This window comes from Alligator sinensis, unplaced genomic scaffold, assembly GCF_000455745.1.
Source record: "Alligator sinensis unplaced genomic scaffold, ASM45574v1 scaffold170_2, whole genome shotgun sequence".
Classification (NCBI taxonomy): domain Eukaryota; kingdom Metazoa; phylum Chordata; order Crocodylia; family Alligatoridae; genus Alligator; species Alligator sinensis.
Window position 1 is genome coordinate 720,622 of NW_005842290.1, and position 27,310 is coordinate 747,931.

General features: G+C 41.4%; 1 protein-coding gene across 1 annotated transcript in view; it reads left to right on the plus strand.

Moving 5' to 3' along the window:
• Window positions 1-26,982, plus strand: part of GPI (glucose-6-phosphate isomerase) — a 33,786-nt gene extending 6,804 nt beyond the window's left edge. Inside the window, exons 3-19 of the mRNA XM_025209472.1 lie at window positions 4,115-4,205; window positions 6,049-6,117; window positions 10,765-10,884; window positions 12,271-12,354; window positions 12,434-12,580; window positions 14,510-14,581; window positions 15,800-15,844; window positions 16,650-16,703; window positions 18,214-18,274; window positions 19,873-19,916; window positions 20,231-20,383; window positions 20,969-21,098; window positions 21,542-21,618; window positions 23,681-23,809; window positions 24,403-24,478; window positions 24,581-24,647; window positions 26,439-26,982. Coding sequence (XP_025065257.1) covers window positions 4,115-4,205; window positions 6,049-6,117; window positions 10,765-10,884; window positions 12,271-12,354; window positions 12,434-12,580; window positions 14,510-14,581; window positions 15,800-15,844; window positions 16,650-16,703; window positions 18,214-18,274; window positions 19,873-19,916; window positions 20,231-20,383; window positions 20,969-21,098; window positions 21,542-21,618; window positions 23,681-23,809; window positions 24,403-24,478; window positions 24,581-24,647; window positions 26,439-26,562 — 1,543 coding nt within the window. The 3' untranslated portion in view covers window positions 26,563-26,982. The remainder of the gene's footprint in view (window positions 1-4,114; window positions 4,206-6,048; window positions 6,118-10,764; window positions 10,885-12,270; window positions 12,355-12,433; window positions 12,581-14,509; window positions 14,582-15,799; window positions 15,845-16,649; window positions 16,704-18,213; window positions 18,275-19,872; window positions 19,917-20,230; window positions 20,384-20,968; window positions 21,099-21,541; window positions 21,619-23,680; window positions 23,810-24,402; window positions 24,479-24,580; window positions 24,648-26,438) is intronic.
• The last annotated feature ends 328 nt before the right edge of the window (window positions 26,983-27,310 follow it).

Consider the following 27,310-nt stretch of genomic DNA (forward strand, 5'->3'; position numbering starts at 1 on the left):
TGAGTTTGTAGACCACCACAAGATCACCTCTCAGCCTTCTTTTGCGGGGGCCCTGCACTTCATCAGATAGATGTAGATAATATTCGGATTGTTTTCCAGCAGAAAAAAGAAAATTGGGTAGCCACTGAAGCTAGGGTCCTAAGGGACTGAATAGAATAGCTTCTAGTTGGGCCAAGAGGGGACAGGGACAGAAGTAACGAAGAGATTGAGAGGTCTGCAAAAGATAAAAGGCTTCTCATGAGTGGGTTGTGCAAGGGAGATGAGCATCTGGCAATGTTATGATTTGAAGGTAATTTTGTTAACTTTTGAAATGATGAATAACCAATGACTCTGCTTTTTGCTACATTAATTCCTTCTCTTCCCAGGGCTCTCTGCTAGGTTCCTTTCCCAGTATCTTCTGATAAGCCAGTATGTGTGAATATAAAGTGATTGGCAAATATTGCTTTGCCCCATTTGAACATAGTCACAGAGCTGAGTTTTGCTCATTTCTTCCATTCTAACAGAAATGTCTCTGTGCTAGTAAGGGAGTGTCTGCACTGTCAGAGGACTGCACTAGTGAACATCACAGTGAAGCACCACAAGCCTGTTCTACTTTTGCACACCAGAATGATGGTAACAGTGTTGCCATGGTGTGACTGAGTGTGAGCCATAGACTCTGTCATGGTCAGATTCATTCACATATGACCAGCACTGCACTCAAGTAGATGCATTACATCCATTTCAGGGTGTCACATGCATGGAGTGGATGGACTCTGGCCTGAAAGTAGGTCCCACCTTGCTTCTTTGGAGCTAGTACTGTTTGGGATTTCAGCTGAATTATTTGCGTGCATGATTGCAGAGTTACAGAAGGAGGCTTTTGATTTCAAATGGAGGAGCACAGAATGAATTTGTGACTGTGTAAACATGCCTGCTAACATGTGCATGGTAGATGGGCAAACTCCAGAATGTAATGGGTGGAATTTTTCTAAACGGAATAGAATTGTCTTGGGTATTATTTACTAAATGCCTCAAAGACTAGGTTACCCAACTGAGTGCCTCACCCTTAATAGGGCGTCTTACAAAAGTTAGGCCTAAAAAAGACTTTCATATGAAAACTTGCATATCCTAGTTCTCACCCACTTCAGAGATCTGATCAAGCCTTTCATTAAGGGACACTTAATGAGACCCTGACACTGAAAAGCTAACTCTGATGCTGTGACAGAGCTAGTTCTAGAAGCATGGGAGTGTTCAATAAAAACAGCCTGTTGCCTGCTCTGGGGGATCTTGCACCAAAGTGAATGGCTATCACACCAAACCCAGGAGATACCTGAATTCTAGACTAGTGATTTCTACCCTACCCCCCAGAAGCCAGTAATGTAGCATATGGACTGCTGTGGCTTTTATGTGTTCCAAACAGCTTGCCCTTCTCCAGATAGGCCACTAAAATCTGCACCAGCTGAAGTGGCTTTCTATTCTAACCCAGAGTAGAGTGCATTGCAGTAACCTGGACTTGCAGTTGCAAAGATGTGAATGACAGCAGTGAGGCCTGCATCAGAGAGAATCCAGAAGTGCCTCCAGACTAGCTGCAAATGTAAGAAAAGCATTACATGTCACCAGGGAATCCCTGAGCAATGGTGAATTCAAGGCTGGACATGGTTTTTTTTATTTAATGATGTAGAGAGGCATATTCTGCCTAGGTCCATGTAAATGGCTTCACTGGAAAGGGTTACATCACTTAAGTGTGGATGTGCCTTACGTGACAAGCCCTTGTTTCCATCTGGGTATCATGAGCCATTAGATGCCGCATTGCAGGATGAATAGTATAGTATAACATCATTGATTTGTGGGGTTTTTTTGGGTTTCTTTTAAAGGAAAGGACATAGGAGTCTGCAGTAAGATTTATGTTGTACCCCTTCCTATATCACCTGAGACACAGTGGTAGTTGGATGTGTTACTGTAGCCAATGTAGCTCTCTTGTGTGGAAGGTAGGCCTGGGATGTCAGCCTTCAGGTGACAGCATACTCTTTGACATTAATTGCTACTAATTTTTAGTAATAAAAAATTAATCTCAAACTACTTTGTTTCCTGTATATTGAGATTGGTTTGTCCTTCATATGAATAAATAAAATATGCATGTGGAAACATGGAGTCCAAGTTTGTGCAATGGAAATAAAGTTAAAGGAATACACCACACAATAAGTGTTGCCCTTCACAGTAAGGGGTGCCAGAATCTGGAATGGGCGTCCAAGGGAGATGGAGCTCTCCCCCACCTTGGAAGCCTTCAGGAGGAGACTGGACAAGCACCTAGCTGGGGTCGTCTGACCCCAGCGCTCTTTCCTGCCCAGGGCAGGGGGTCAGACTCAATGATCTACTGAGGTCCCTTCTGACCCTAACATCTATGAATCTATGAACCATACAAGGAATAGAACATGATCTCTGTGACTGATTACCTTCTACTGCGTTGCAATCTATGATTTTTTTTTTTTAATTATTTTTTTTTAACGTTCTGAAAAAAAATATTAATATAGTAAGGGAGGGTGGATAGTTCATCAGTACGGCGGGATCAAACTTCCGTTGCATGAAGAGATTAAGACTTGTTTGCTACATTAAAATATCTGTTTCATAGTTGGTAGAGTTGGAAGGTAGCTGAACAGATCATCAAGTCTAACCCCCCTGCCATCTGCTTAAAGCTTTAAAAGGGGTTGTCCATGCATTGCTTTTGCACAGCTTTTAAGTAAGAATATTTCTATACTTCAGTCAATGTGTGGAAGTAGTTTCTGCAGTCATCTGAGCTAGCTCGAAGCTAACTGGGTTGGGTACGAGTAATAGCATAGCTGCAAGGAGCAAGATGCAGCAGAGCAAATACTCTAAGGCAGTAGTTCTCAACCATTTTAGACTTGAGGCACTCCTTGTTAGATTCGAGGCATTCCTCCATAACTCTTGTGAACTGATCAGAAGGTACTTTAGAGATCAGAAGGCAATATTTTACAGTTAGGGTGGCCAAAAACTGGAACCAACTTCCCAGGGAAGCGGTCCTCGCCCCTACCTTGGGCAAATTCAAGAGGAGGTTGGACGATCACCTGTCTGGGGTCTTGTGAACCCAGCATTCATTCCTGTCTGTGGCAGGGGGTCAGGCTAGATGATCTGTTCAGGTTCCTCCTGGCCCTAGCTACTATAATACTATGATCAGCCCCCCATATCAAAAACTATTATGGTGCCTGGCTCCTTGCAGAGGAACCAAGCAGTGGTGTAGAGGAAGTGGCCAGGCAGGGAGGATCTTGAGCCTGCACTTATCTCCTCACACCTCAGGCACCCTTCAAAAGAGGTCTAGGGCCATGTTGTATAGTACAGATGGATCTTCAATCAGTGCACAGTATATCTGTAGTGTGGATGTAGCCATTCAGCAAGCCCAGCCCTGTCCTCCTTCCCCCCTTCCTTTCCATACTCTTTATTCCTTCCCTCTTTGTCCTAGGTAATCTGACTCCACTTTAATTATTGCCCTGCTAAAATCGCAGAACTAATACGCTATTTGCTGTTATTTTGGTCACTCTGCATGTGAAGAAACACATTTTGCATATTGTATTTTAGGCAGATCTAATGCTAGAAATGTGCATTTTGTGAGACTTCAGACTATAGCCTCCAAACAAAGATTAGTTAAACAATTTGGATAGCTCCACTGGATGGTGAGGATTAAATTACACAGTTTGCAAGTGGGATTAATACTGAGTGGTGTGTGCATCGCAATTGTTTTTGTGCTTGGAGCTGTAGGGTATTGGTCACCTTTTTTGAGTGAGGATGAATGTGGGTATTTGATCTGCTTTTTTATATTGTTGTAATTGCTAAAAAGTCTAGCCTCACTTTGAATATGACTTTTTATTTTCATTAATGTTTGATAGGTTTCTGCCTAGTGTGAAACAGTTACAAGTAGAAAATGGATGCTGTAATTCACCCTGTTGAAAATTATAGTCTTAAATTAAAACTACCCAGTAGAAAGCCTAGTAAATCCTCTTGAGAAACCTGTGGGCAAAACTGTCCCTTAAATCACTCTTATAACTGTTATAGAACTATGGCCCAAATTATTTGGGTAATCTTCCTGCTGGTAATCTCTCTTTACAAACCACATTTCTTTTGGCAGCTTGACTCTGAATACTGATCATGGGGATATCTTGGTGGATTATTCGAAGAACCTTGTTACAGAAGAAGTCATGAAGATGCTGATTGACCTGGTAACTTCTTAAGCACCCACAGTATTAATAAAAACAAAATAAACCCCATAAAAATGTAGAGTGTAATGCTCCATGGGAGAGACTGTTCTAGCTCAGAGGACCTGGTTCTTTTCCACTGTTGCAAAGATTTGATGTGCAACAGAGTAACAAGTATAAGTTAATACTGATGAGATGTGCAATAATGCTCACAGAGCTGAGGGAGGCAAGACACTGTAAAAGATGGCTGTTGTCTGTTCTGTTTCTCTAGGTAGAGCATCCAGCAGAGTGGGTTTTTATTAAATTCGGCAGGAACGCTTCCCTAAAGTTGCTTCTGTGCATCTAGATAGTCTGTTCCCACATGCTTGCATTACCCATTCTTACGTGGGCCATTGTGATTTAACTATCCATAAATAGAACCATCAGGTACTTTTAAAGATCAATATAAGTGCTTTCTCTTTTTTTCTTTATGGATTCAAACCTTTATATTCTCAAAAACGAGAGCCAAACTCAATTATTACAGGTGATGTACCCTTAATGCTATTTCTCCTCTCACTTGAGTCAGGGCTGTCCAACTTCAAAGCAACTGGAGGCAGCACATCATACCAGTCAGGTCTTGGGCTACACACCGCACAGGCTGCATGCTCCAGGGGCTGTAAATCCTTCAGTCTTCCAGTTCCCCATCCCATGCCGCCCCCTTGCTGTGTGAGCAGCATGAGCCTGCCCCTACTACACAAGTCCCCAGCCCTGTTCTTTACCCTGTTCTGCTATGGCTGCACAGGTAGCAAAAGTCCATCCCTCTCCTCCCCTCCCCGCACTGCTACTGCTGGTGCAAAGGCAAGCCCCACAAGCAGTATGAGCCCACACCCCACCCAACCCTGCCTCTGCCACCACTGTGCGTCTCCCCTTGCCCCCTGCTGATGTGGTCATGGAGGCAGCGAGCTTCCCAGGTCTCCTCTGGCTCTGTTTCTTGCCCCAGAGATCCTGACTGCTGTGACAGCAGTGGATGTGATGAGGAAATGGTGGCCAGATGGGAGCCCATGGGCTGCATATTAACTCCTCGTGGACCAGGTGCAGCCTGTGGGCCACTAGTTGGACAGCCCTGATTTAAGCAATGCTTTATGCTTTGTTGCTTAAAGAATCTGAAAGTCTGAGACTGTCACTTCTGGTGGAGCATACTCTTTAAAGGAAAAGGTTTGCCTGAATAACTTCAGTGTAGCACCCAGGTTTGCTGTCCTTGCTGGCTACCTGTGTCAGATGAGGGGAGTCTTGCATCTGCAGTGCATCAGATATGTATTTGGAGAAATTTAGGCCAACAGTAAAGTTTTGTTTTCCCACCCTACTGTCTTAAAAATGGGGGGTAGCCTAGTGCATTGGTGATGCTGACAAAAAATTAATGAAAAATAAGTTGTGAGCCTCTGTGTATTCACTATTGCTAACATACAACCCCCTCCCCGCCCCCACAAGTGAAGAAACACTTGACATGGGGGATCACGTCTTGTTCCTGGGGGGCCATTTCAAAGGGACAGTCTTGGATGCTGGCCTGTATCAGAGGCTCACAATGCATTTGGCACACTAGCTACACTTTGGGAACCCCTGGTAACTGTTTAAAAAGTACTAATGGGCTGCATTTGATGCATGGGCCATGCTTTGGGAACCCTTGTTCTACAAAAGCAGCTGCAGTCAAATGGGAGAGTGACTCTAAAGCTGCAAAATAATGGATCATGTCAGCCAGTTACGTTTTTGATGTAGCCTGTTTAGTATTTTATGCAGCTAGTGGGCCCAGCTGCAGGACAGAGGATGTTCCTTTGGGACATGATGGCTTCTTACTATCTTTAAGTGAACAATCTATTTTTATACTTCTCAGGCCAAGTCCCGGGGCATTGAAAATGCTAGGGAGCGAATGTTCACGGGGGAGAAGATCAACTTCACTGAGGTAAGGCTATTTCTGTCGTGACTCTGTCCTCACAGTTATGCATATTTGTGCTGGGTGTGGGAGGGGTCTAAAATATAGTTGTAGTGCCCTGAACTAATGAACATGGGGCTACTATTTGTTTCAGTGTTTACTGTACATACATACTTTAGGGAGGAGGCACAAACAAGTTATGATGATTAATAGGGGTTGAAGGGCCACCTTTGCAACATATTGGGTCCCAACCTGGCACAAGCGTGGGGAGCTGGAGTAGGAGTTGTTTCCCCACTGCATCAGTTCTTGAAGGGACTGTGGGAGCAAGCGTTTCCCTTTTTCATTCCTGTGGTGGGAAGGAGACTGAATTGCCCATTTGCAAATCTCATATGGGATTGATTGCAGGACTAGTCTTAAGCAGAAGCAAACCAGATGCCTAGCAGACTGCATGCAAGATATTCTATAGGAGCTGATGCCTGTAGCTCTTATCATCAGGCAGTATTTATCAGTGGAGGTTCTAAATGCAGAAACCAGTCACTATTTAGATAAGAACATGAGCATCTTCCCCTTTTTCTAGTCTAAAAACTAGCATTACCTTTTTAGAATGCATGCTGTTCAAATTTGGCGTGGGTCTTGAAGACGGCAGAAGGCAGGGCAGGCTGGCACCTTGGAGACTAACTTGTTGAGAGGCATAAACTTTGTAGGCAATAGCCTGTTTCATCATAGCATCCGAAGTATGATGTTGTCTATGAAAACTTATGCCTTTCTGAACCAGTTAGTCTTTAAAGTGCCACCTTGCCCCACCTTCTGCCTGACTTCAGACTAACACGGCTTTGTGTAAGATTTAGGCTAGGTGCTGTAAAAAAATGCATGTAGCTACTCATTTTGTTGGCTTTTTTTTTAACAAAAGGGAAGGGAAACAATTAGTTCTACCAGAAAGAGTTCAAAAGCATGGAAGGACTATGAAATAGTAGTCCTTTCATGCTTTTGCACTTTTCTGCTAGAACTAATCGTTTCCCTTAGCTTTTTTGTTCACACGAACTGAGCCTTTACACTGGCACTATTTGCTCTGAGTAGCTCAGCAGTTGCAGGAGTACTTGCAGAGATTGCCCAACATGCAGGGTTAGAAAGGCAGTTCCTTTTCCTTTTGTATTACTTGTTTTCACTTCATAGATGCAAGTGACCTAGCCTTAGCCAGTGTATAGGTCAGGGAAGAGAAGAGCAGGGTAAAAGTAAAATAAATCCTTAACTGGAGACACAACTGTCCTCTGCTTTTTGAGAACAAGCAATTAAAGCCTCAAAAGTGACCCAGAATATCTAAAAACTCCTGATTTTTTTAATTTTATTTACATCTAGCTATTTCACCCCCAAAATGTGCCTGTAGCTCAGCTATACCTGTGTAATTGCCTCTGTACAGACATTGATTTTCAAAACATTGAAAAGTATACCTTAAGGCAATTGAAATCTTCTAATTCTGACCTCCCATCCTGGACTCAGCTCTCCAGACAAAGCAGTCTGGAGCAAAAGCTCAGTGGGACAGAGCAGTGTTCCATTCAGTCAGTTGAAGCCTGAGAAACAGGAAGGAATTCTGGTCCAAAAGCAGTTCTGGGAAAAGATTCCCTGGTCCCAGTTCAGGCAGGAATTGCTGTCTCCTCCTTTGGAACTACAGGTTTCTTGCAGAGTCACTCTTCAGCCCTCCCCAGGGTCACCCAGGTGTGAATGTCCTGTTTCTCAGGAGTGAGTTGACTTGGCAGGACAGTACTCTGTCCCACAGTACTACTGAGCTCCTGCTTTATCAGCTGCCTGGAGAGCTGAGTCAGGGTTGGGTTTCAGATTCTGTCTTTTCCAGTATAAGCGTGAAGAGTGTGTGATCTATTGCAGAACACTCCCTTGGGGTTGCCCTCACTTCCCTGTCTGGGAACAAACATCAGTTAAGGTAATTGGTTAATCGGAAAATGACATTGAGACATTTAAAAGTAGTAAGCAGCGACGTGCTCAGTCTCCATAGTTCATTCCCTATTTCAGTGCTGCTAATGCAAAAGAAGTAGCATTAAAAAAGTTGCTTTCTGCTTTGGGCTCTTGTATACATTGAGCAGAACTATGGCAGAAGGCTTCCTTAGAACGAAACCTGTATTAAATTTGCATGCCATCAGGCCATACAGAATATCACATCAAATAAAGAATTTATTATAAAATGGAAATAGCACCATGAACTAACACAGATATTGTCAAACATTGATAGGCTATCAGCTCATACTGGTTTTGATTCCCCCCCCGAAGGTCTTGGTAGTTTTGAAATCTTCTACCCAAGGGAGCAAACATTCTGATAAACTAGATGGTGGGTAGTGTCTGCTTGATTCTTCCATGTGTACCTCTGTCTGTGTGGCATGCCATTTTGGTGGCATGCCCAACTAGAGAATGATCCTCTTCTTCACCCCCAATTTAGAAACAGAGAATGTCTTCATAATTTAGTTCAGGAAGTTCTGGTCTCCTGAGCCATAAGCTGCAGCACAGTTGGTTTGTATTGCACACTTGGTGGCTAACTCATAACATTTGGCGGTTCATATCTTCCTTGTCTTTATCCTACAATGCTGTTCATTGTAGTGGGGAGTAGCGAGACATACCAGACTTGTTCTGTTTGTTAATTACTGCTAGCTGTAGCTTTTCAACCCTGGATTAGAGCAGCACCAGCCTCTAACAACCCATGGACTCCCACTGTACGTGGCAAGGGCCATGTTTTGGCACCTGACTTTCACATATTAGTCGAAGTTAGGGAGTTGGTGTGCCTCTGAGAACAGAACTTGTCCGTAGCTCAGGGTGGATAAAAATCAGCAATTAAAACAAAACAGATTTTTAAATTTTATTCTGATTTTTTTTGTTTTGTTTTAGGTTCTTTTGGTTAAGATGCTTTAAAAAAATAAACATATAAAGATGGTTTGAATTTAAGATATGTTTAAGATCAAAGATATCATCATGGAATAGGGATTATAACTTCTAATTATATACTATTTAAGACAATACATTCGTGTAACTTTTTTTTTAGAAGTTTTAGACATAGGTCACAACAGGCCATGGACTATATTAGGGGCCCCATATTATGAGGTTCCTAGAGGCCCCTCTATAGATTAGTGAAGATTAAAGAAAACCACTCTACTCAATGGGACTCAGTGCTCAGTCTAAAAGATCCCATTAAGCATCTCTGTGATGCTTAGCTTCAGTTCTCAAACTGCGGATTGGTGTCTCCATAGATCATAGGCAGACAAGGTTCTTTGGGTAGATGTGATATATTTTATTAGACTAGCTAATAGCTGGAAAAAATGTTCTTTGCAAGCTTTTGGACACAAACAATCTTCTTTAGGCATAGGGAGAATTTGTTGTCTCCAGAGATAACATCCTTGTTAAAGACAGCATATGGAGATGAGAGAGAAGACCTGATTACCTACCTGTCGGCGCTATTATTGTACTGCAAGTTTGTGTACACACAGTCAAGCCCTTAGCATGTTCTAGAAGTGCAGAGTTTCAAGAAGTTAAATAAATAAAGGCTATCAGACAACAAGAATGCACTTTTTGTAGAAAGCAATGATTAAATCAAGGCTTCCTGACCAGTGATCTAAATCATGATTTAAATTGATATGATTTAAATCAAATCCACCATGCCATAGCCTAACACAGTGGTTCTCAAATTTTTTTGTACCAGGACCCACTTGTAAACATCAGTGGCCAGTCCTGGCTCAGGACCCCTCACTCCTGACTCGCTTCTCCCTGCCCCCAGGCTCCAGCCCCGCAGTGTGTAGGGCAGGGAGAGCCCCAAGCAGTCCCTTGCAGACTGGAACTTTGCCAGCCTGCAAGTGAAGAGTCACAGTTTCCCATGTTTTACTTTTTTAAAGGAGAATCTATCTTTAAAGTTTGTTGATCCATTTTTAAAGTTTGTGATCCTTTCATATAGTCTTGCGACCCACTTCTGGGTCAAGACGCATGGGTTGAGAAATGCTGGCCTAATATGTTAATGCTGCACCTGGGTATTAACTATGTGAGTATTCACAGAGCATTTTTATTGAGAGCAGTGGTATAGAATAGTACGCTTATCATATCCTTTCCTGTGACGTGGCTGCTATTAATATATGCTTATCTACCTATTCCAGAGTAGTCATTGATAAACTGCTGAAGAATGTTAACTCCCTTAAGTATACCATCTTGAGTTGATTATAGAATCAGCCCTAATTGTTCTTTTGTTGCATATCTTTCACTTACTGAGCTCAAAGTGGCTGTATGTACCTCCTCGAATTTTGAAAGGCAGTTGTAATGCATCTTACATTTCACAAGATCTTGAACTTCAGTTACACATTTTATTTCATTATATTTCACTACAATCCATTATTGGCCTACTGGACAGGTTGCACACTTCCATAGAATGCTTTTTTAGACCATGTTTCACTGATTCTTACAAATCAGGTCAAGTGGTTGGATGCCATAACGCTCGCTATGTTGGGAATATGGAGAGATGCAGTCTACTGTTAACAGAAGTATTTCAATTTAAGAACCTAAGAGATCCTTAAATAGTGTTCAGGGCAGTAATGCTTGCCTACACTGCTGCCTTCTGGATGTGGTGGTTTGTACATCTGCACTGCAGAATTGCCTCTGTTAACATTTTGTATATTGTCAATGCTTTTATTTCAGAACCGGGCTGTGCTTCATATTGCCCTGAGGAATCGCTCCAATGTTCCAATATTAGTTGATGGCAAGGATGTCACTCCAGAAGTGAACAAGGTGTTGGACAAGATGAAACACTTTTGCCAGGTATCAAGCACCAGAGTTAATTTGTTTCGACACTTCTACTTGTATAACTCTGCTCTGTTGCCTCTAATATGGAGCACTGCACTGCCTAACTTTAGAAAGAATGAGGGGCAGTAGTCCTGGTACTTGCCATAGGCACAAAGAATTAGCACTCTAGGGACAAGTGATACAGGAAAAAAGATGGATACCAAACTGGGAACTAGCTTGTGACTTGGTGAGTTTTATTTGCCTGGGTGCCAAACTTGGATGCTAATGAGCTCTTGTCTGCGCTTGGTAGTTTGAGAGTGTGAATCCTGCCCAGGTGGTAGTGGCCACTGCCTGACAAGCATGTGGTAGTCTATACAAAGCAAGTTTGGACTAGATCCAGTTCCCAGTGGATAAATGCCCAAACCAAAATAATTGACACTAATTGGTACCCATGTTGGCAGTCTTGGCTGAATGAGCCATAGAAATTGTACAGCCTTTTTATACCCTGGAAGCTCTTCCTCATGGTTAGGATAAGAAGTATGGATGGTGCAGTGTGGGGAAGCTGCCACTGCTACTGTCTTTGTTAGACCTGTTAGATAGGTAGGACTTCTGTCTTCAGAGCTAGCACCTGGAAACTTTGTCTCCATGAAAAGTGCCCATTTGTGTTACCAAAATAATTGTATTTAACTAACTGTTGTTCTGTCCTATCCCAGTATGGTCATAAAACCTGGGGTCACTTGATTTTAGCTGAGGGTAAAACTCGGTAGGTAAGATTTAAAAGCATGGCCTGTAACTGAGGTTGCCCTAACTACCACAACCATGCATCTAAAGCTTTTCTTTAGTGGAGTCGTTTTAACTTAAAAAGGCATAGCTAAAGAGAAAGTGCTATTGGGATAATCTGATATGAAATGACTTAAGCACACTGCAGGAATGTTATGACATTAGAATTGGGGAATTTCTTCAGATATCTCTCTTAAATTTAAATGTTGGTATTGGTATTAGTATGCAAAGCTTTGGCTGGAGTGGTATGGGGCAGTCCCTTGCATAGTGAACAACATGAAGCTTTAATATTCATTACTGCCTTACAGTAAGGGGCACTTTCTACCTTGTGAACATCAGGTACAGTTCTTACTAGTTTTGAGTAGAAATATGTGCCTATGTAAAATCTGATTTTTATTTATTTTTTTAATTTGGCCCTTTTTATAGGGCAGTTTGTTTCCAAATTATCAAGCCCTGTTTCTTATGTTTATTTACAGACTTTACTTTCTTAGCTGTGCATTTGTTTACTTTGTTTTCTTTTGATTAATAGGAGAGCCTACTTTGAGCCTCCTGGCAGGAGTTGATAAAAATAAATATATTGGTAAATTTCTTATAATTTAATCATAATTGTGAAACAAATATGTTTTTGTATGTTTATTGTAGAAAGTTCGTAGTGGAGACTGGAAGGGCTACACTGGAAAGTCCATGACTGATGTGGTCAATGTTGGCATTGGTGGCTCAGACTTGGTAAGCTCTGTGGTATTGATTTCCACATATCCATGTATGTGTGTATGTGTAAGATGCTAACTGTTTTGCTATTTTTCAGGGCCCCCTGATGGTGACTGAAGCACTGAAACCATATTCCAAGGGAGGTCCCCGTGTCTGGTTTGTGTCTAACATCGATGGTACTCATATGGCAAAAACCCTGGCTGAGCTTAATCCTGAGACTACACTCTTCATCGTTGCATCTAAGGTATAGCAAATACACTTGCTTGTCTCTAATTTTTCTTGACTTGTGAAAGGCTTAGCCAAAATAAATGCCCATAAATCACAGAGGATGCAAAAAAGAATCTCCCATTGTTTAAATTATGCTTAGTTTTTGTCCAAAAAAGTTGAGCTGTATCCAAAAAGCCTCATCTCTTCAGATTCAGAAAACATAATTTATGATCCTTCTGGCACAGGGGTCCTCAACATCATTAGAGTTGGGGCACCGCTAAGAAAATGCCAGCTCTTAGTTTTCACTTGTTTCTTGACTAGGAGAAAAACTAGATCAATTATACTGTTGCAGTAAACTCAGAAAGACCATAACTGTGAACTCGGTTGAAATCTCTGGGGTTTTCTTCTGAATCTTGTGTGTGTGTTTGTGCACCTAAAATTTTGTGGCATCCTTAAAATTCAAAATGAGGTTTAACTTGTACCCAAAATAAAAGTATGGGGATTTTTCACGTTTACATTGTAACTTTCATTTTACACTCAGCTTTTTAACGCAATAACTGTAATGCAATATATAGTACACGCAAGCTATCTTGAAATTAGGATTTGGTAACATATGTCCTAAATTTGTTGTTTGTACTGTGGTGCTGTCTGAGACCTTTTCAGTGCGCTATGCAAGCACATAACAAAATGACAACCCTCTCTTCAAAGAGTTTAAAATATTAAACTATTAACTAAGCTACAGTAAGTCTTTTTAATTGCAATAGGGGAAGAGCATTCTGCTTTTCTCAGACTTACTGGAGTTGGCTCTACCTTCATTTATTAATATAGTTACTGAGTGTTTTTGTCTTCCTCTTTGGGAAATACAAAGTAGACTATTCTGCCTGCTGTCTTGTTTGAAGAAGTAACAAAGACAGAAATGCTGTAGTTATATGATTGGCCTCCCTTCACTTTGAGACCAAAGGGGTTCTGTTGTATTTTACAAAGGCACAAATTCCCACATGTGTAAAGCTGACCTTGATTTGCTTATTATCTCATATTGGCAGTAATACAGAACAGCAACTGTGCATGGAGTAAGAAGAAAACTTCAAAATGACCAGTTACATTGTTTTGTGTATAATTGAGTTCAAGCCTCATGGTTCAGAGCCTTAAAATATTGCCACATTAAAAGAGTAACACTTTGGTTTCTATTTGTCAGACTCTAGATAATTGGATATATTTGGAAGTGAATGAATGGCATTTTTTCCCCTCTTTAACAAACTTAAGTTTCATAATGAAATAATTCTGGAGATGGATGGGAGTAGAATGAACATTATGTTCACCCTCAAAACTAAATTTTGATGGTTGAGTAAATCAGAATGGTTGTGGATGATCTTAGCAGGACTGCATGACTGACCTTCTCTGCACACTTCAAAAAGCAGGAAAATGGTCTCTCTAATCAACAGAATGAAGTTATAGGAAGAGTCTTAGCAGAAATAAGGAGAACGAAGTGTCCCAAATGTGAAAAATGGAAATTAGAACCAATAGGATGAGGGGCAACAACCTAACTGGATAGTTGTCCTGGTTGGACACTTTAAACTTTTTTCTTTCGTGCTGATCTCTAACTGAAAGTCTTGGAGTAGCTAGTCTAGGCCCCAGTAGCTTCAGTTATATACATTGAAACTGGTATGTCTGCAAACAAACATCATAAATACCCATTATGTCTCCAAACCTATTGTAGTGTGAAACCAGGAAGCTAAACATGTACCTAGAAATACAAGTTTCTGCAGGCCTGATGGTGTGCTCTTCCTTGAAACCTGTTTGCTGTTGTCTCTTTCTTATATGAAAATGTAGATTACTCTGCTCTAAGCTGGAATAACTTGATTGGACACAGTTTCACAGCCTGAACTAGTCTTGCATTCCTCAAACACAGTTTGTACTTCATACTCATGACTATATTGACACTTCTTTTTCTTTTCCTGCTGCGCAGACTTTCACCACCCAGGAAACTATCACCAATGCAGAAACAGCCAAAGAGTGGTTCCTCCATGCTGCTAATGATGTAAGTGTAATATGCTTAAGTTACACAATAGAATATAGTATCTGCTAAGTAGAAACTGCCCTTAGTCATTCTGAGGAAGCCTTGGAACAGAGCCAGTAGGTGCTCAAACACCAGCCCTAGAGTTCAACACGTCCCAAGCACATTAAATGCTGGTGCATTACACGTCCCAAGCACATTAAATGCTGGTGCATTATCATTAAAGTTACAGGTTGTCTGTCTCCTTTGAGTTAGTGATAAAACCATTTTAGTTTTTAACTTTAGATGGTCATTTGAGTTGCACCTAAAATCCCTTGTAGAAAACTATTTGGCTTTTAAAATGGTGAGTAGATGTTTGTGCCTCTCAACTACCTGATGAGATGGCATAGCTGTCAGACTTCTGTGCAGAGGCAACTTGAGGCGATGCTGCCTCCAGGGATTGGCCTTCCAGTACTTGGCAAAGCTTTCAAAGCTATAAAAGAAGTTATAGCTGATGTGTACACTGACATCTCTGCAGCAGATGCCTGACCTATGATTAGAAGTCTTTTATCTCGCTCTTTCTCTACGCTCCTATGACTTACTCTTTTAAATGCAAACCTGTTTCTAACCTGTTCCCATGAGCATGGCTGTACTTACTATCAATCTCAGACTTTGTGGTTATTCCTCACTTTACTATCCATACAATGGCACTTCCCTGTCTCTACAAATTCCAAAAGGCTTAAATGGCAAAGTGAGAGGCTGCAGTTCAGACCTGTAACTTGGAGTAGTGCCACTGAAGTAACAAGGAAAGGATCGTCTCGCATCTCCTGACCTTTTGATTCCAGTCTTCCATCCAGATTCCATCTGAAAGAAATCCTGGCTGCTCCAAAATCTGGTCACCAGGACTAGCTATATACAGATAGTCAGCACCATTCTTGAATGTGGAGTATGGTTGCTCCAAGATATTTAGTACCTGCTGTATAGAGGGACTACCTTTTATATTTGCACGTTACTTTGAATTGGTTCCAGTGTGCTACCGAATCTCTTAAAATAGCCACATGGTCACAGGTTGAATTCAGGTTCATTAAGAATGCAAATACAGCACACATGGCAATGGTAGTAATGTGTTCAAGTACAAATGACAGCAAATCTAAAAGAGATTATTAATATTTCTATTGGAGCTATACCAGCTTCACTACTTGTAATGAAAAATATTTCACACCTTGTGTGTGTCTAATTGCTTTAATTTTTATTTTATTAAAGCCTTCTGCGGTGGCCAAGCATTTTGTTGCCTTGTCTACCAATGGAGTAAGTATATTACTTTCTTTAAATCTGTATTAAAGACCATAGAGTTATCTTATGTAAAAAACAAAACAAAACCTCATGTCTGTTTAAAACAAAATCCCTCTTGGTTTCCAGGTTGTTCGCCTTCCAAGAAGGCAATTTTCTTGTAGATGAAAAGTAAAAGATTGTGACTGGTGGATTAGAAGAAGAGCTGGGCTTGAGGGGTGGGGAGCATATCTAGTATGAGAGAATCTGTTCAGAGCTCCTGTATAGACCTGAACTTTCCCCTTAGTTGAATTTACGCTTAAAGTAGCTTTCCCATTCTCACAAACAGTGTTTCTTACTGCTTAAATAGTCATATCCTGGAGTGGGGTAGATTTTTATACCTGTTGAAACCTTGGGGATAAGTTTTTTGTACTGATGAAAATAGCAGTATAAGCAACTCGTTGTTTGCGAGTAATGTAATATACACTGATTTGGCATTTTGATTTGTACAGGGTGAAAATTTGTTCGTGTAATGAAGATAGGGTAGGAAATGCTAGAGCGATTAGGAAGAGGGCCTATAATATAGGAGAGGCCTCCTTTTACCTTAAAACTTGATTAGGTCATTTAAAGTCCCCTCTGCCATCCCCAGTCCTCTTGTTTGGCCTAACCTTTCATGTGGCACATGACTGAATATTAATTTAATTTGCTACACTATGTTGCCATTTGCACTCATTGTTTACATCACTGAATATAGCTCTAGTTTCTCAGGCATCCTGGAGTAGCTGTTTATGATGAATATATCCTGTAATCTGAATATTGTTACTAATTTTATTTTTCATTCTAGCCTAAAGTTAAAGACTTCGGAATTGACACTGAGAACATGTTTGAATTTTGGGATGTAAGTAAATTGTTAGCACTGTGCAATAGATACTAACTGTTGGAACAATTTTATTAGCTTTGGAGAGCCCCAGAACCAGCCAGTATCATGTGAATGATTGAGAGATACTGCAATAAATACACAAATGTGTTTGTTATGCAACGGATAAACTGCATCACTAATGGCAAATCAAATGAACACTGGCCTAGTAAAACACATAAAAACCTTACCTCATGGCCATTCAGTTTAAAGTCCTCTCGTCTATGCATTGCTGTCTAGACAGCTGTTGGGTAACAGGAGACAGTGCCTTGCTCCCAGTGTATATCTTATAAGTAGTTATTATAAGCTGTGACATTTGACAGTTGGAGGCCTACTGTATATAATCTAGGTCAGTAAAGGTCAATATCAAAAGAACAGGAGTCTAATCTGATATTTAAATGGACACAAATTGTAAATTCAGTGGCCCTTATTCTCTGACTTTCTGAAGAAGTAATTTATTTGAACTGTACCTGAAAATGTTAGATAGGTCAACTCATGGCTCCTAATAATATGCCTGACAGATTAGAGGTTTGAAAGCTGCTGTTACGGAAGCCCCAAAAGCTGTCTGTTTAACATTTAAATTGGTTTATCCTTTAAACAGTTTCATAGCTTGGCCAATGCCCTAATGATTTGTGGAACACTTACTCTACCCGTACGATGTGAAAACTCTGATTTATGTAAGGAATAGCTATGTGGAAAGGGGTATACTGTATTAGGAAAGCACTTAATGCATATTTAGCTGCCTTGAATTGAAGTTTACCAGCTGGAAATGAGGTGGAGCCAGTACTAAGTGACCTACCAGTTCTCTGGATAGTAGCAAATGCTTGAGAACCTTTGCTTTAAAACATCGAGAGAGGTTACATGCTTAATGCCTAAGGGAGCCTTGGCCAGTGGGATCACCACTTTGTGCCTTACACTTTGTAATGCAGTGTTGCATGTGAGAGCTTTATAAACTTATAGCTGAATGGGGCTCCGAACATGTGGTACAACATGAGTCTTCACTAGCCAGAATAACTGCCAGCCTTCAGAACTATTTTGTGTCGTGCCTTGTTCTTTCCATAAGTTCAACCTTTTTAATGTCTTTTTCAAGCTTGTTAAATGTGAGAGTCATGAATAGACAATGAGCATAAGAGTTCCATGTTTCCCAAAAGTTTCTGTAAAAATGACTTGGATTATATTTTGGGTTGAATACTCCAGCTAGCTTATTTTGGATTCCATAACAAAATAGTGCAAGTGTCTTCTGGGTTTGTTTGATGTTAAATCAGCCTGTTCCCAAAGAGGCTCACTTGTTTGGTATGTATGTGCAGAACATGGAAGCACGCTAACAAATCTCCCACCTGTAACATCTTGTGCTCTTGAAAAGATGGAATGGGTTAGAAAAAAATCAATTAATGGTTGGCAAAAAAATTAAGAAAGAGCAGTGTAAGAAGAAGTATCAGAATGTATTGCTGGAGATATGTTACTGCTGTCTAAAACAGTCTTTTATTTGCAGTGGGTTGGTGGCCGCTATTCATTGTGGTCAGCCATTGGCCTCTCCATTGCCCTGCATATTGGTATGTATCTATGTTATAGAAACACAGTCATTACAGTCTGCGTGATTTGCTTCAGCAGTACTAACCAGATTCCTGGTTGGTGGGGAGGGAAGGTTAGACTTTCATATTGGTGTGGGAGGGTGGGGTCGAGATGTTAAGTTACACAAACTCTTCTTCCACTAGCAGGATGTTTTGTGCTAAAAGGCCAACCAGTGAAGAAGATAGTGTTGAAACTTGAAATTGCTCCCACAGATTTGTACTTGATGATAAATGGCTACTTGCATGGTCAAAATATCCCTGATTTACTTGTAGTCACAACCTTTCCAAAAGCAGTTGTAACAAATACATTTCAATTGCATTTACTTTTTAAAATGTTTTAAAAAAATGCATTTAGCTGTTTCTGTAGACGAGCGTATTAAACACTGAAATACTTCAACACACTAATTCTAAGTCAAGACACTATATTCAGGACTAAAACAAGAATGCTACCCTGTATCCTCCCTTTCTGACTTTACACTTCCTCTCTAGTACTAGTTCTCCCAGGCTACAAGGCTTGTGGATCTAAAAAAAACACTGGCTCTACCTGAAGTAAGTTTTAGAGTCAAAATCCCCATTCTGGGAAGGCCCTCCTGCCAGCTGCCTGCTATTTATTTATTCATTTGAGGGCCTGTTTGGCTTGAGCACCTCTGCTGATTTTTCAGGTGCAGAGTGGGATCGCATTAAGTAACTAGTGGTAATGGGGACAGCTCACAGTGCTAAGAGCTGTTGTTTCTCAAATTAGATTGATGGCTTTCTCTCTTCTTTTCTACTCTTGGCTTCTTCCTAAGCATAATTTGTATTTTTCTAAACAAAAGCTAAAAATCCCTGGACATGCAGGCTGCGAGTAATGCTTTTGGAATAACACAAGTATTGGGAATTGCAGCAAGTGGAATATGAATGTGTAAAACAAACTAAAATGGAACAATTTAATTTCAAAGGTCAGATCAGCAGTGGTGTTTTATTTGCCCCGCACAGCTCTACTCTGCCTTCAAACCGATAGGGTTGCTGACGAGCCAAACTAGCTGCACTGTTTGCTGTTAGAGCCACGGTTCCCAAAACCTGCTCTGTCTCAGCTGGCTCTTGACACAGAGCTTTTACTTTAAGAACGAGCATCTCTTCCTCCTCCATGTAAAATACTGTAGAAGGGCAGGCTGCAGTATTCTAGGTAGATTGTTAGGGCGCCGACTGTCAGTGTCCTAATCAGTGATGTTGATTATGGATTGTAATGATGGGACTGGATGCAAAGACAGCTTGGTAATTCCTCATGTTTCCTAGAAATTACTTTTGTTTTTCCTGATGGCTCACTCTTTCACCACCCCCTGCCCCCCCCCCCATCAGCTATCTGAAAGCCCTCAACTTATGCAGGCCCTAATGACTGACATTACCTCTTTGTGTACTTTCACATACTTACTCTGTCAAAATTAGGTTTTCAAGCAAACCATAGCATGACTTTTGACTCAGAATTTTACTAATGGAAGGAAGTCTGACTGGGTACCAGTCTTGGTTGTGTTGCAGCCCACTCTTCCAAGGAAATCAAGTGTCAGCTGGGAGAGTTAAACTATATTTTGGTTTATTCTTAGGTTTTGACAACTTTGAGAATCTGCTTGCAGGAGCCCACTGGATGGTGAGTCTGAGAATGTCACAGTTTACGTTCCAGTTAACTTGGTCCCATGTTGCTATTAAAAGACTGGCACAGAAGACTGGCTTTTAAAGTTCAGTTGTGGAAAAGTACTTCTCTTCCTTCTGTTCCTCACCCCTTTCATTGCTTGTAAAATGTCTCCACCTAGAAAGCCTCCCTTGTGATTAATTTTGTGGGGACAGTTGCCTTAAAACATACAGACAATCCAAATTCTGAATCTAAGAGTCTCACTCATGGAAGTCCACTGTTTTACCTCACTGTAGTTTTTCTTTCTGTCTCTTCTCCTTGCAACATAAAAGGACAACCACTTCCGCAGTGCCCCCCTGGAAAAGAACGTGCCTGTCCTGCTGGCCATGTTGGGCGTCTGGTATATCAACTGTTACGGAACTGAAACCCATGCCCTTCTGCCCTATGACCAATACATGCATCGTTTTGCTGCCTACTTCCAGCAAGTAAGATCTCGCCTGAATGGAAGATGTTGATAAGTCCATAAAAGATGGTCCATAGTTATGCAGTCAGGTTGTTACTTACTGATTCAACGTTAGCCATTTAGAAATAAATGACTGATGTTTTGAAGGGCTCTTAGGAGTGTTAATATCTTGCTACAGACAGCTCTTGTTTACTGTAGTTACAACAATTGATGTAAAAACCCTCCCTTGCCAAAGAAACAACAGATTTTTATCCTCATTCCAACCCTCTGGTTTTCCATAAATCAAATACAAGCAAAAAATACAGTGTTTAAAGCAGGGGTGGGCAATTATTTTGAGCAGAGGGCTGCTTCTTGAGTTTTGGCAAGCCATTGAGGGCCACATGACAGACAGCCCTGGGCAGATTAATATTAATTTTCTAAATTTTTTAGGGGCTCCGTGGGCCGGATAGAATGGCTTGGCGGGCCGCATCTGGCCTGTGAGCCACATTTTGCCCACCCCTGGTTTAAAGCATAAGGCAATCACTATTTAGATTGGCCCTGCAAGAACCATAAGGGAAAACTTGTAGAATAGTCCGAGTTGATAAACTTTCATCCTTTATGCTTCTAGGGTGACATGGAATCCAATGGTAAATACATTACCAAGAAAGGCAGTCGTGTGGATTACAACACTGGCCCTATTGTGTGGGGAGAACCTGGAACCAATGGGCAGCATGCCTTTTATCAGCTGATTCATCAAGGTATAACCAGACTGCTTTGGGTATGTTAGCAGTATGGATTTGGGGCAAGTTCTCAGTATCCAATATCAAAACCACTATAGACCACAGCACTTGTGCAGTTAAACCAGGGGAAGGATATTGGCTAATCTGACGTTTTTTGGTCAATCTGACTTTTTATGGTCATTGAACTGCTAGAGTGTTCTAAAGCCACTCACTGGTTAACAAGGCTGCTGACACTGATGCAGTCGCTGTAGGATTAGATTTTTTTTTCCTAAAAAAGACTCCTAAGTAAGGTTAGCCACAAACTTCATGAAACTTTTCTTGCTTTCTCTAGCCAGTTTAGAGTGTGTCTGGAACTTTTTTGTCATAATACTGCAGGGGAAGGTAGCAAAAGTTTCCTGCCTCTTTTTACCTGCTCTCTTGTAAAGTATTTCTAGGTGTGACTAACAGTGTTTTTCTGGTAGGAACTCGCATGATTCCCTGTGACTTCCTAATCCCAGTCCAGACCCAGAACCCAATCAGGAATGGCTTGCATCATAAGGTAATGCAAGATGCTTTTAATCAATGGCAGTCTACTTCCTCTTACTATTGCTGAAGGCACTAGAGTTCATTCCACACTGTAATATGCCTGAATGTATTGGTAAATAGACCATATATTTTAAATGTACCACTGTGATTGCACTTTTAGGGTGTGACCTCATGAGTAGGAACATGTGTTTGTTGTCAGGAAACACCCATGCGCGTGCGCTCTGGCTGTGGCACATTGCCCCATATGGAGTAGGGGAGAACGGGACCAGCATCTGGGCTGGCTCCAGCAGCCTCACCTGGGATTCTCAGGGCTTCCAGGGGCTGCTGCTATGGCAAGTCAGCAGCAGAGAGCCTGGCTGGCAGCCATAGTATGGCTCCAGCTGGCTAAGCTCCAGTTTTTGGTGGCACATGCTGCCAACACATGTACTGCCCCACTTTTTTAAAAGTACAGGTTTTTTTGACACCAGGATCTTCCCCTGCACTGCAAACTTAGTAGTATGGGGAACGCCGGCGTGAACACCACATGTAGTCCATACTCGTCTGGATGCATCCTTAGGGTGTGTCCCATTGAGCGGGAATATGTAGTTTGTGGCACCTCATAGGGTTTTGAGGTGCTTCAAAACGCATGTGGTCCATGTCAAAAGGTTTTCTGTGCTGCATATTTTCAGTGCAGTGCCAAAACTAGATGAAGTATCCAAAAAAAGCGGGGCAGCACATGTAGCTGCAGTATGCGTTGCCTGAAAGTGGAGCCTGGTCAGCTAGTGCCGCACTCTGCAGCTGCAGCCCCAAGACCCCAGGTAAGGCTGCTGGGGCCAGCCCAGGTGCTGGTCCCAGCTTCCCCTACCCCACTCAGGGCAATTTGCCATGTGCCAAAGCATGCTTGCAGGGGCATACATGGGGACAACTAGCAGAGGCACAAACATATGGGGATGTGCCCTTAGTCTAAGCAAACAAATTTAGGTTTTTCAGCCACATATAATATAGCCTCTGACCTTGTACCTGGTGGAGGTCTTGTCTTTGCAGCTACCGTTTTAGAGGGAGACTTTGATATTGTGGCTTCTTGATTGGAGAGAGGTGGGAGAGGCAGGTATTGGAGATGGCTCCTGCAATCCAGAGTGCATACTGATCCTGAGTGTGACGAGTTGAGTTCTCAAAGCAGATAACCTCTCCTGACAAAGTACTGCTGAGCATAAAGCTTGAACTTCCTTCAGCCCAAATTCATGAAGTTAATAAGAGACTGTCTATGCCCGAGGTGGTAGATTTTGAGTCTGGATTCCTTACTCAGTAAAGATTTAATCTATCCACTTTATTTTGACCCATTCTTAACAACCAAAAATGAAATGAGTTGACACTAACTACACACTGCAAGTGTGAGCTGTAGATTCTTCACAGTGCAAACATTTGTCAAGCGTGAGAGAAACTTGATGCCCACAGCTAATATTTCCTCTAGTACCAACTTCAGATGTTAGTGCTGTTCATCTGTTATCACCTTGCCAGAGAAATCTGACACTGATTACAGGCAGGAATTAAAAAGATGACTTGCAAAATGGAGGACAGGTGGGAAGCAGTTTTACTGAACCATTGTTAGAAATAATATAGTATTATAGTAACTGTGGGCCTAACCAAAACAGGACACGGTCTCTGCCTACAAAACTTTCAAAGTAACCTTCAAGTCAGGTGGAGAGAGGTGGTGGTTAATTTCAGTAAGCGTGCAGGGTGAGTTAGCAGGCTCTGGAACTTGGCACATTCTTATGACTTATTTTCTCTCTTATTTAAAGTAAATGGATGCCTGGATTAGCCAGTTTGGAATAGGTCTGACTTCAGCAGAGGTAGGAATTTATGCCAAAGCTTTAAACACTGCTTTGCTTATATCTAAGAACCTGAAAATACTGTAAACGCTCGTTAAGACTCATGACATACCATGAAGTTCCATTCTACAGATAACTATTAGGTGCCTCATTTTAAGCAGAAATCCCAATCGGTCCTGAGCTGTAACCTCTAGACAATGTTCCCATCCTTTAGCTAGAAGAACAGTAACTTTTGCTGCTTGTTACTATCTAACATCTTCCCCTTAGATCCTTCTGGCCAACTTCCTTGCCCAGACTGAGGCCCTGATGAAAGGAAAGACTACTGATGAGGCTCGTAAGGAACTGCAGGCTGCTGGCCTGAGTGGTGATACTCTGGAGAAGCTTCTTCCCCATAAGGTACCAGTTTTGAGAACTGTCTTAATTCCCTTCAAGTTGCACCTCCATTTTAACCCCCTCTGTACGTGCTTTCCAAATTCTCAGGGGTTCGATGTAGTTGTTGCTAGATGATTTATTAGAAATAGATGGGAAGTAGTGTGCCCTCTGGTGGCTGTTAAAAGGAACAGCAGCAAGCGAGAAATATTGAACCTAAAGATTCAATGACTATAACTTGGCTGCGTTTCTCCATGGGGCAAACTCCTTTCTTTAAAAACAAACTAGGTTACTGCTTTACTAACAGAACACTGAGCAGGAAACCTTGCCTTGCTTATCAGAAAAGATTAGCTTTCTGCTCTCTAGACTTATTTGCTGCCATCAGTGTAGAGCTGAACCTGTGCATGCGGCTGGCATGTGGACGTGACATTTTGCTATTAGGTTTACAGTAAACGTCTTAATATCATTTTTGAGATGACCAACAAATTGAAAATACTGTTGGTTTCCCATAGGACACTTCAGATTCCTCTGTGTATTGTCTTTAATGGAAATAAAATGTGGGTTTGAGGAGCCTTCTGATGCAAGAAACACTGTAATATTACTTTGGTTTGTTTTAAAAGGTCTTTGAGGGAAATCGCCCAACCAATTCCATTCTGTTTACAAAACTTAACCCATTCATTTTGGGAGCCCTAATTGGTAAGTAAATATGTTTCTTTACTGTTAATGTTATAGTGAAGTTTTTTGATGAAGCTTACTGATAACTCGGTCTTTTTTTTTCCCCCCCCACCATACACGTAGCTATGTATGAACACAAGATCTTTGTTCAAGGAGTTGTGTGGGATATTAACAGCTATGACCAGTGGGGGTAAGTCTGACCTGTTTCCTTATGAACTATAGAGCACTATAATTCACTGCTCCTTTGGAAAAAAAGATTAGGATAATGAAGAAAGTTTATGCACTGCATGCATGCACATGCACGTGCTTTTTTTTTTTGATAAAGCATCTTATCTCCCTACATAAACCTGTGCAAGGCATCACTCTCTAGGGAGGATTAAAGGACCTTAGTCTCTTTAAACAAATCGCAATATATAGGGAGGAGAGAGAGTAATTGAAGCTTTTGGCAATAGTAGAGGAGGAGAAAGATACTTCCGTTATAGAAGTAGTCCCCTAAAAGTAAGTGGTCAGCCTAAGTTACCTTACACCTACAGGAACGGTAACAATGAAGCAGCTTTGAAGTGAGGCTGAAGTGAAAAGCCAACTGCTTTTTGATTTGCTTTCCTGTTTCAAGCAGCTACCCACAGGGATAGTCTCTAATCCAGAAACTGTAACTCTAATGTAGGCTGCCTTTCAAATGATGCATCTGTGTAATACTATGGAGGTTTTTGATATACTCAGCCCAAGTTTTTTAAAAGCAACTAGTAATTATTAATTTTGAGGTGTGGGGCTGTCTGGGTATATGAATCCAGATGGTCTAATTATGTCACATTGAGGGCTTAAAATCACTAGACTCTAGAAAAACCTGATCTTTGACTTATTCCAAAAACTAGCCAAGCCCTCCAGTTTACTTAGTGATTAATTAAACCTTTGTGGACCTCCTATAGGATGTCTGCCCTGTGAGGAATTTCTCACTTAGTCTCTTTCCACCAAACGAAGTTAAGACTTCCTCAGGAAACAGTCAAGTGCTGTTCCTTTTAATCCTGTTCTCACGTGCTAGGAGCAGTGTTGCTTTCCTGCATAAAACCTCACAGGAGGCAGCAAAGAGTCTGGGGAATGCATGACTGTTCTGGTGAAACCTGTCTCTTCCTTTTTAAGTAGTGAGTGGAAGATGATGGGGACCCTGCAGAACCTGGGTATCCGCAGGAGTTCTGGTCATCTCAGCATATCCAGGAACCTATTTGCATTCAGTGTACTAGTGCCTCTTTGGCCTGGTTCCTAGAGAGCTGGGCTACCACTGTAGTCTTCTCTAGCAGCTTTTATAGCAATTGAACCAGGGGTTTCTGGAAGGTTGAAAGCTGTTCAGAACACCACAGCTCCTGCTACAACAACTGAGGTCTGAAAAGGAGCATGACCACACATACTTAAACATTTTAAAACCAAAAAGGGTCCCTTCCATCCTATGTGTCTGGTAGCGGGAGCTCTGAGGTGACATGATACGCAGCTGGGATTCACCTCCTGTAGGTTTCAGAAAATCTTGTTTTGCTTTTGTTCTTTCATTCTTAACTTCTTACTGCCACCACAGTCTCTACTAGCTTCCCTGAAAAGCTGGACAAAGTGCCTTTTCCAAAACTATGGGGTTTTGTGGGTTTTTCCCCCCTAGCTGAGGATGCCACAGCCTGGTGTTTTGAGATGAGAACATAAAACATTACTCTGTAGCAATGGTGCACAACCTACAGCCCGTGGGCCAGGTCTGGCCTGCAGAGCCATGTCATTCAGCCTTTAGGGATCCCCATAGGTCTGAAAATTTGGTGGCAGGGGAGCGGTGACAGCATTTGGTTTGCATCTGGATTTGCCATGCAGGGTTGGGCCAGAGTGTAGGCCATGGCACAGATCAGTGCTACACAAGTTTCAGTATTGACTAACAGCAATATTTACTAAGTCGTTGTTTTATTTTAAATGACTTCTTTATTTCTCTCTCTCTCTTTCTCTGTAAATGCAGAGTTGAGCTTGGAAAGCAGTTGGCGAAGAAAATTGAACCAGAACTGGATTCTGATGCCCCTGTGACATCTCATGATAGCTCAACAAATGGGCTCATTAACTTCATCAAGAAGCATAAAGCCTGAACTGAGAGATGCAGAAGACACCGACAATCTATCCACCGAAAACCCAGATCAATGTTGTAGTCATTGCTTTTTTGTTTTTAGCTATTTTTAACCAAAATAGCACTTCACAGCTGTAGCTTCTTCACTTTTTGCAGTTAATCCTGTTCTGTCAAGTGCATTATAAAGGAAAGCTAGTTTTGTGAAACTCAGAGATTGTATAGTTGCTATTTTTGTGATTGTTAAACTGTAAAGTGCAGCTGGTGTATCCCTCACTTCTCTCCCAGCTCCCTTTAAAGATGATCACATGTTGAAATTAGAAAATAAAAGACACAGTGGACAGTAAAGCCTCTTTACTCTGTATTTGAATAGTGCTGGCCTAATAGTGCTAGCCTCATGATTATGTACAAGACCGGTACTGAGTAAACTAACTTCTGGTTGGTGTGTTTGTTTTCTTTTGAACTGGTGTTACTATATGCCTGGGATTTAGTATGAAGGAAAACTTATGGAAATCATAACATGGCAGATTGCTTTACAATCCAACATGGCAGAATTGCTCAGATCTGTAGTATGTGATTCATGGACATTTCAGTCTATGGGGTTTTGTGAGTACTGCAAGTGTGTTAAAGGGGAAGGGAAGATTGATAAATGTGGTGAAGCCTCTCTTTTATATATGTATTTTCTCACAAACACTAGGTGAACAGCTACTCTAAACTGGATGAAACTTTTCCTAATGTGGCATTGACGTTTCTAAATCTCCAAACACGTTTAA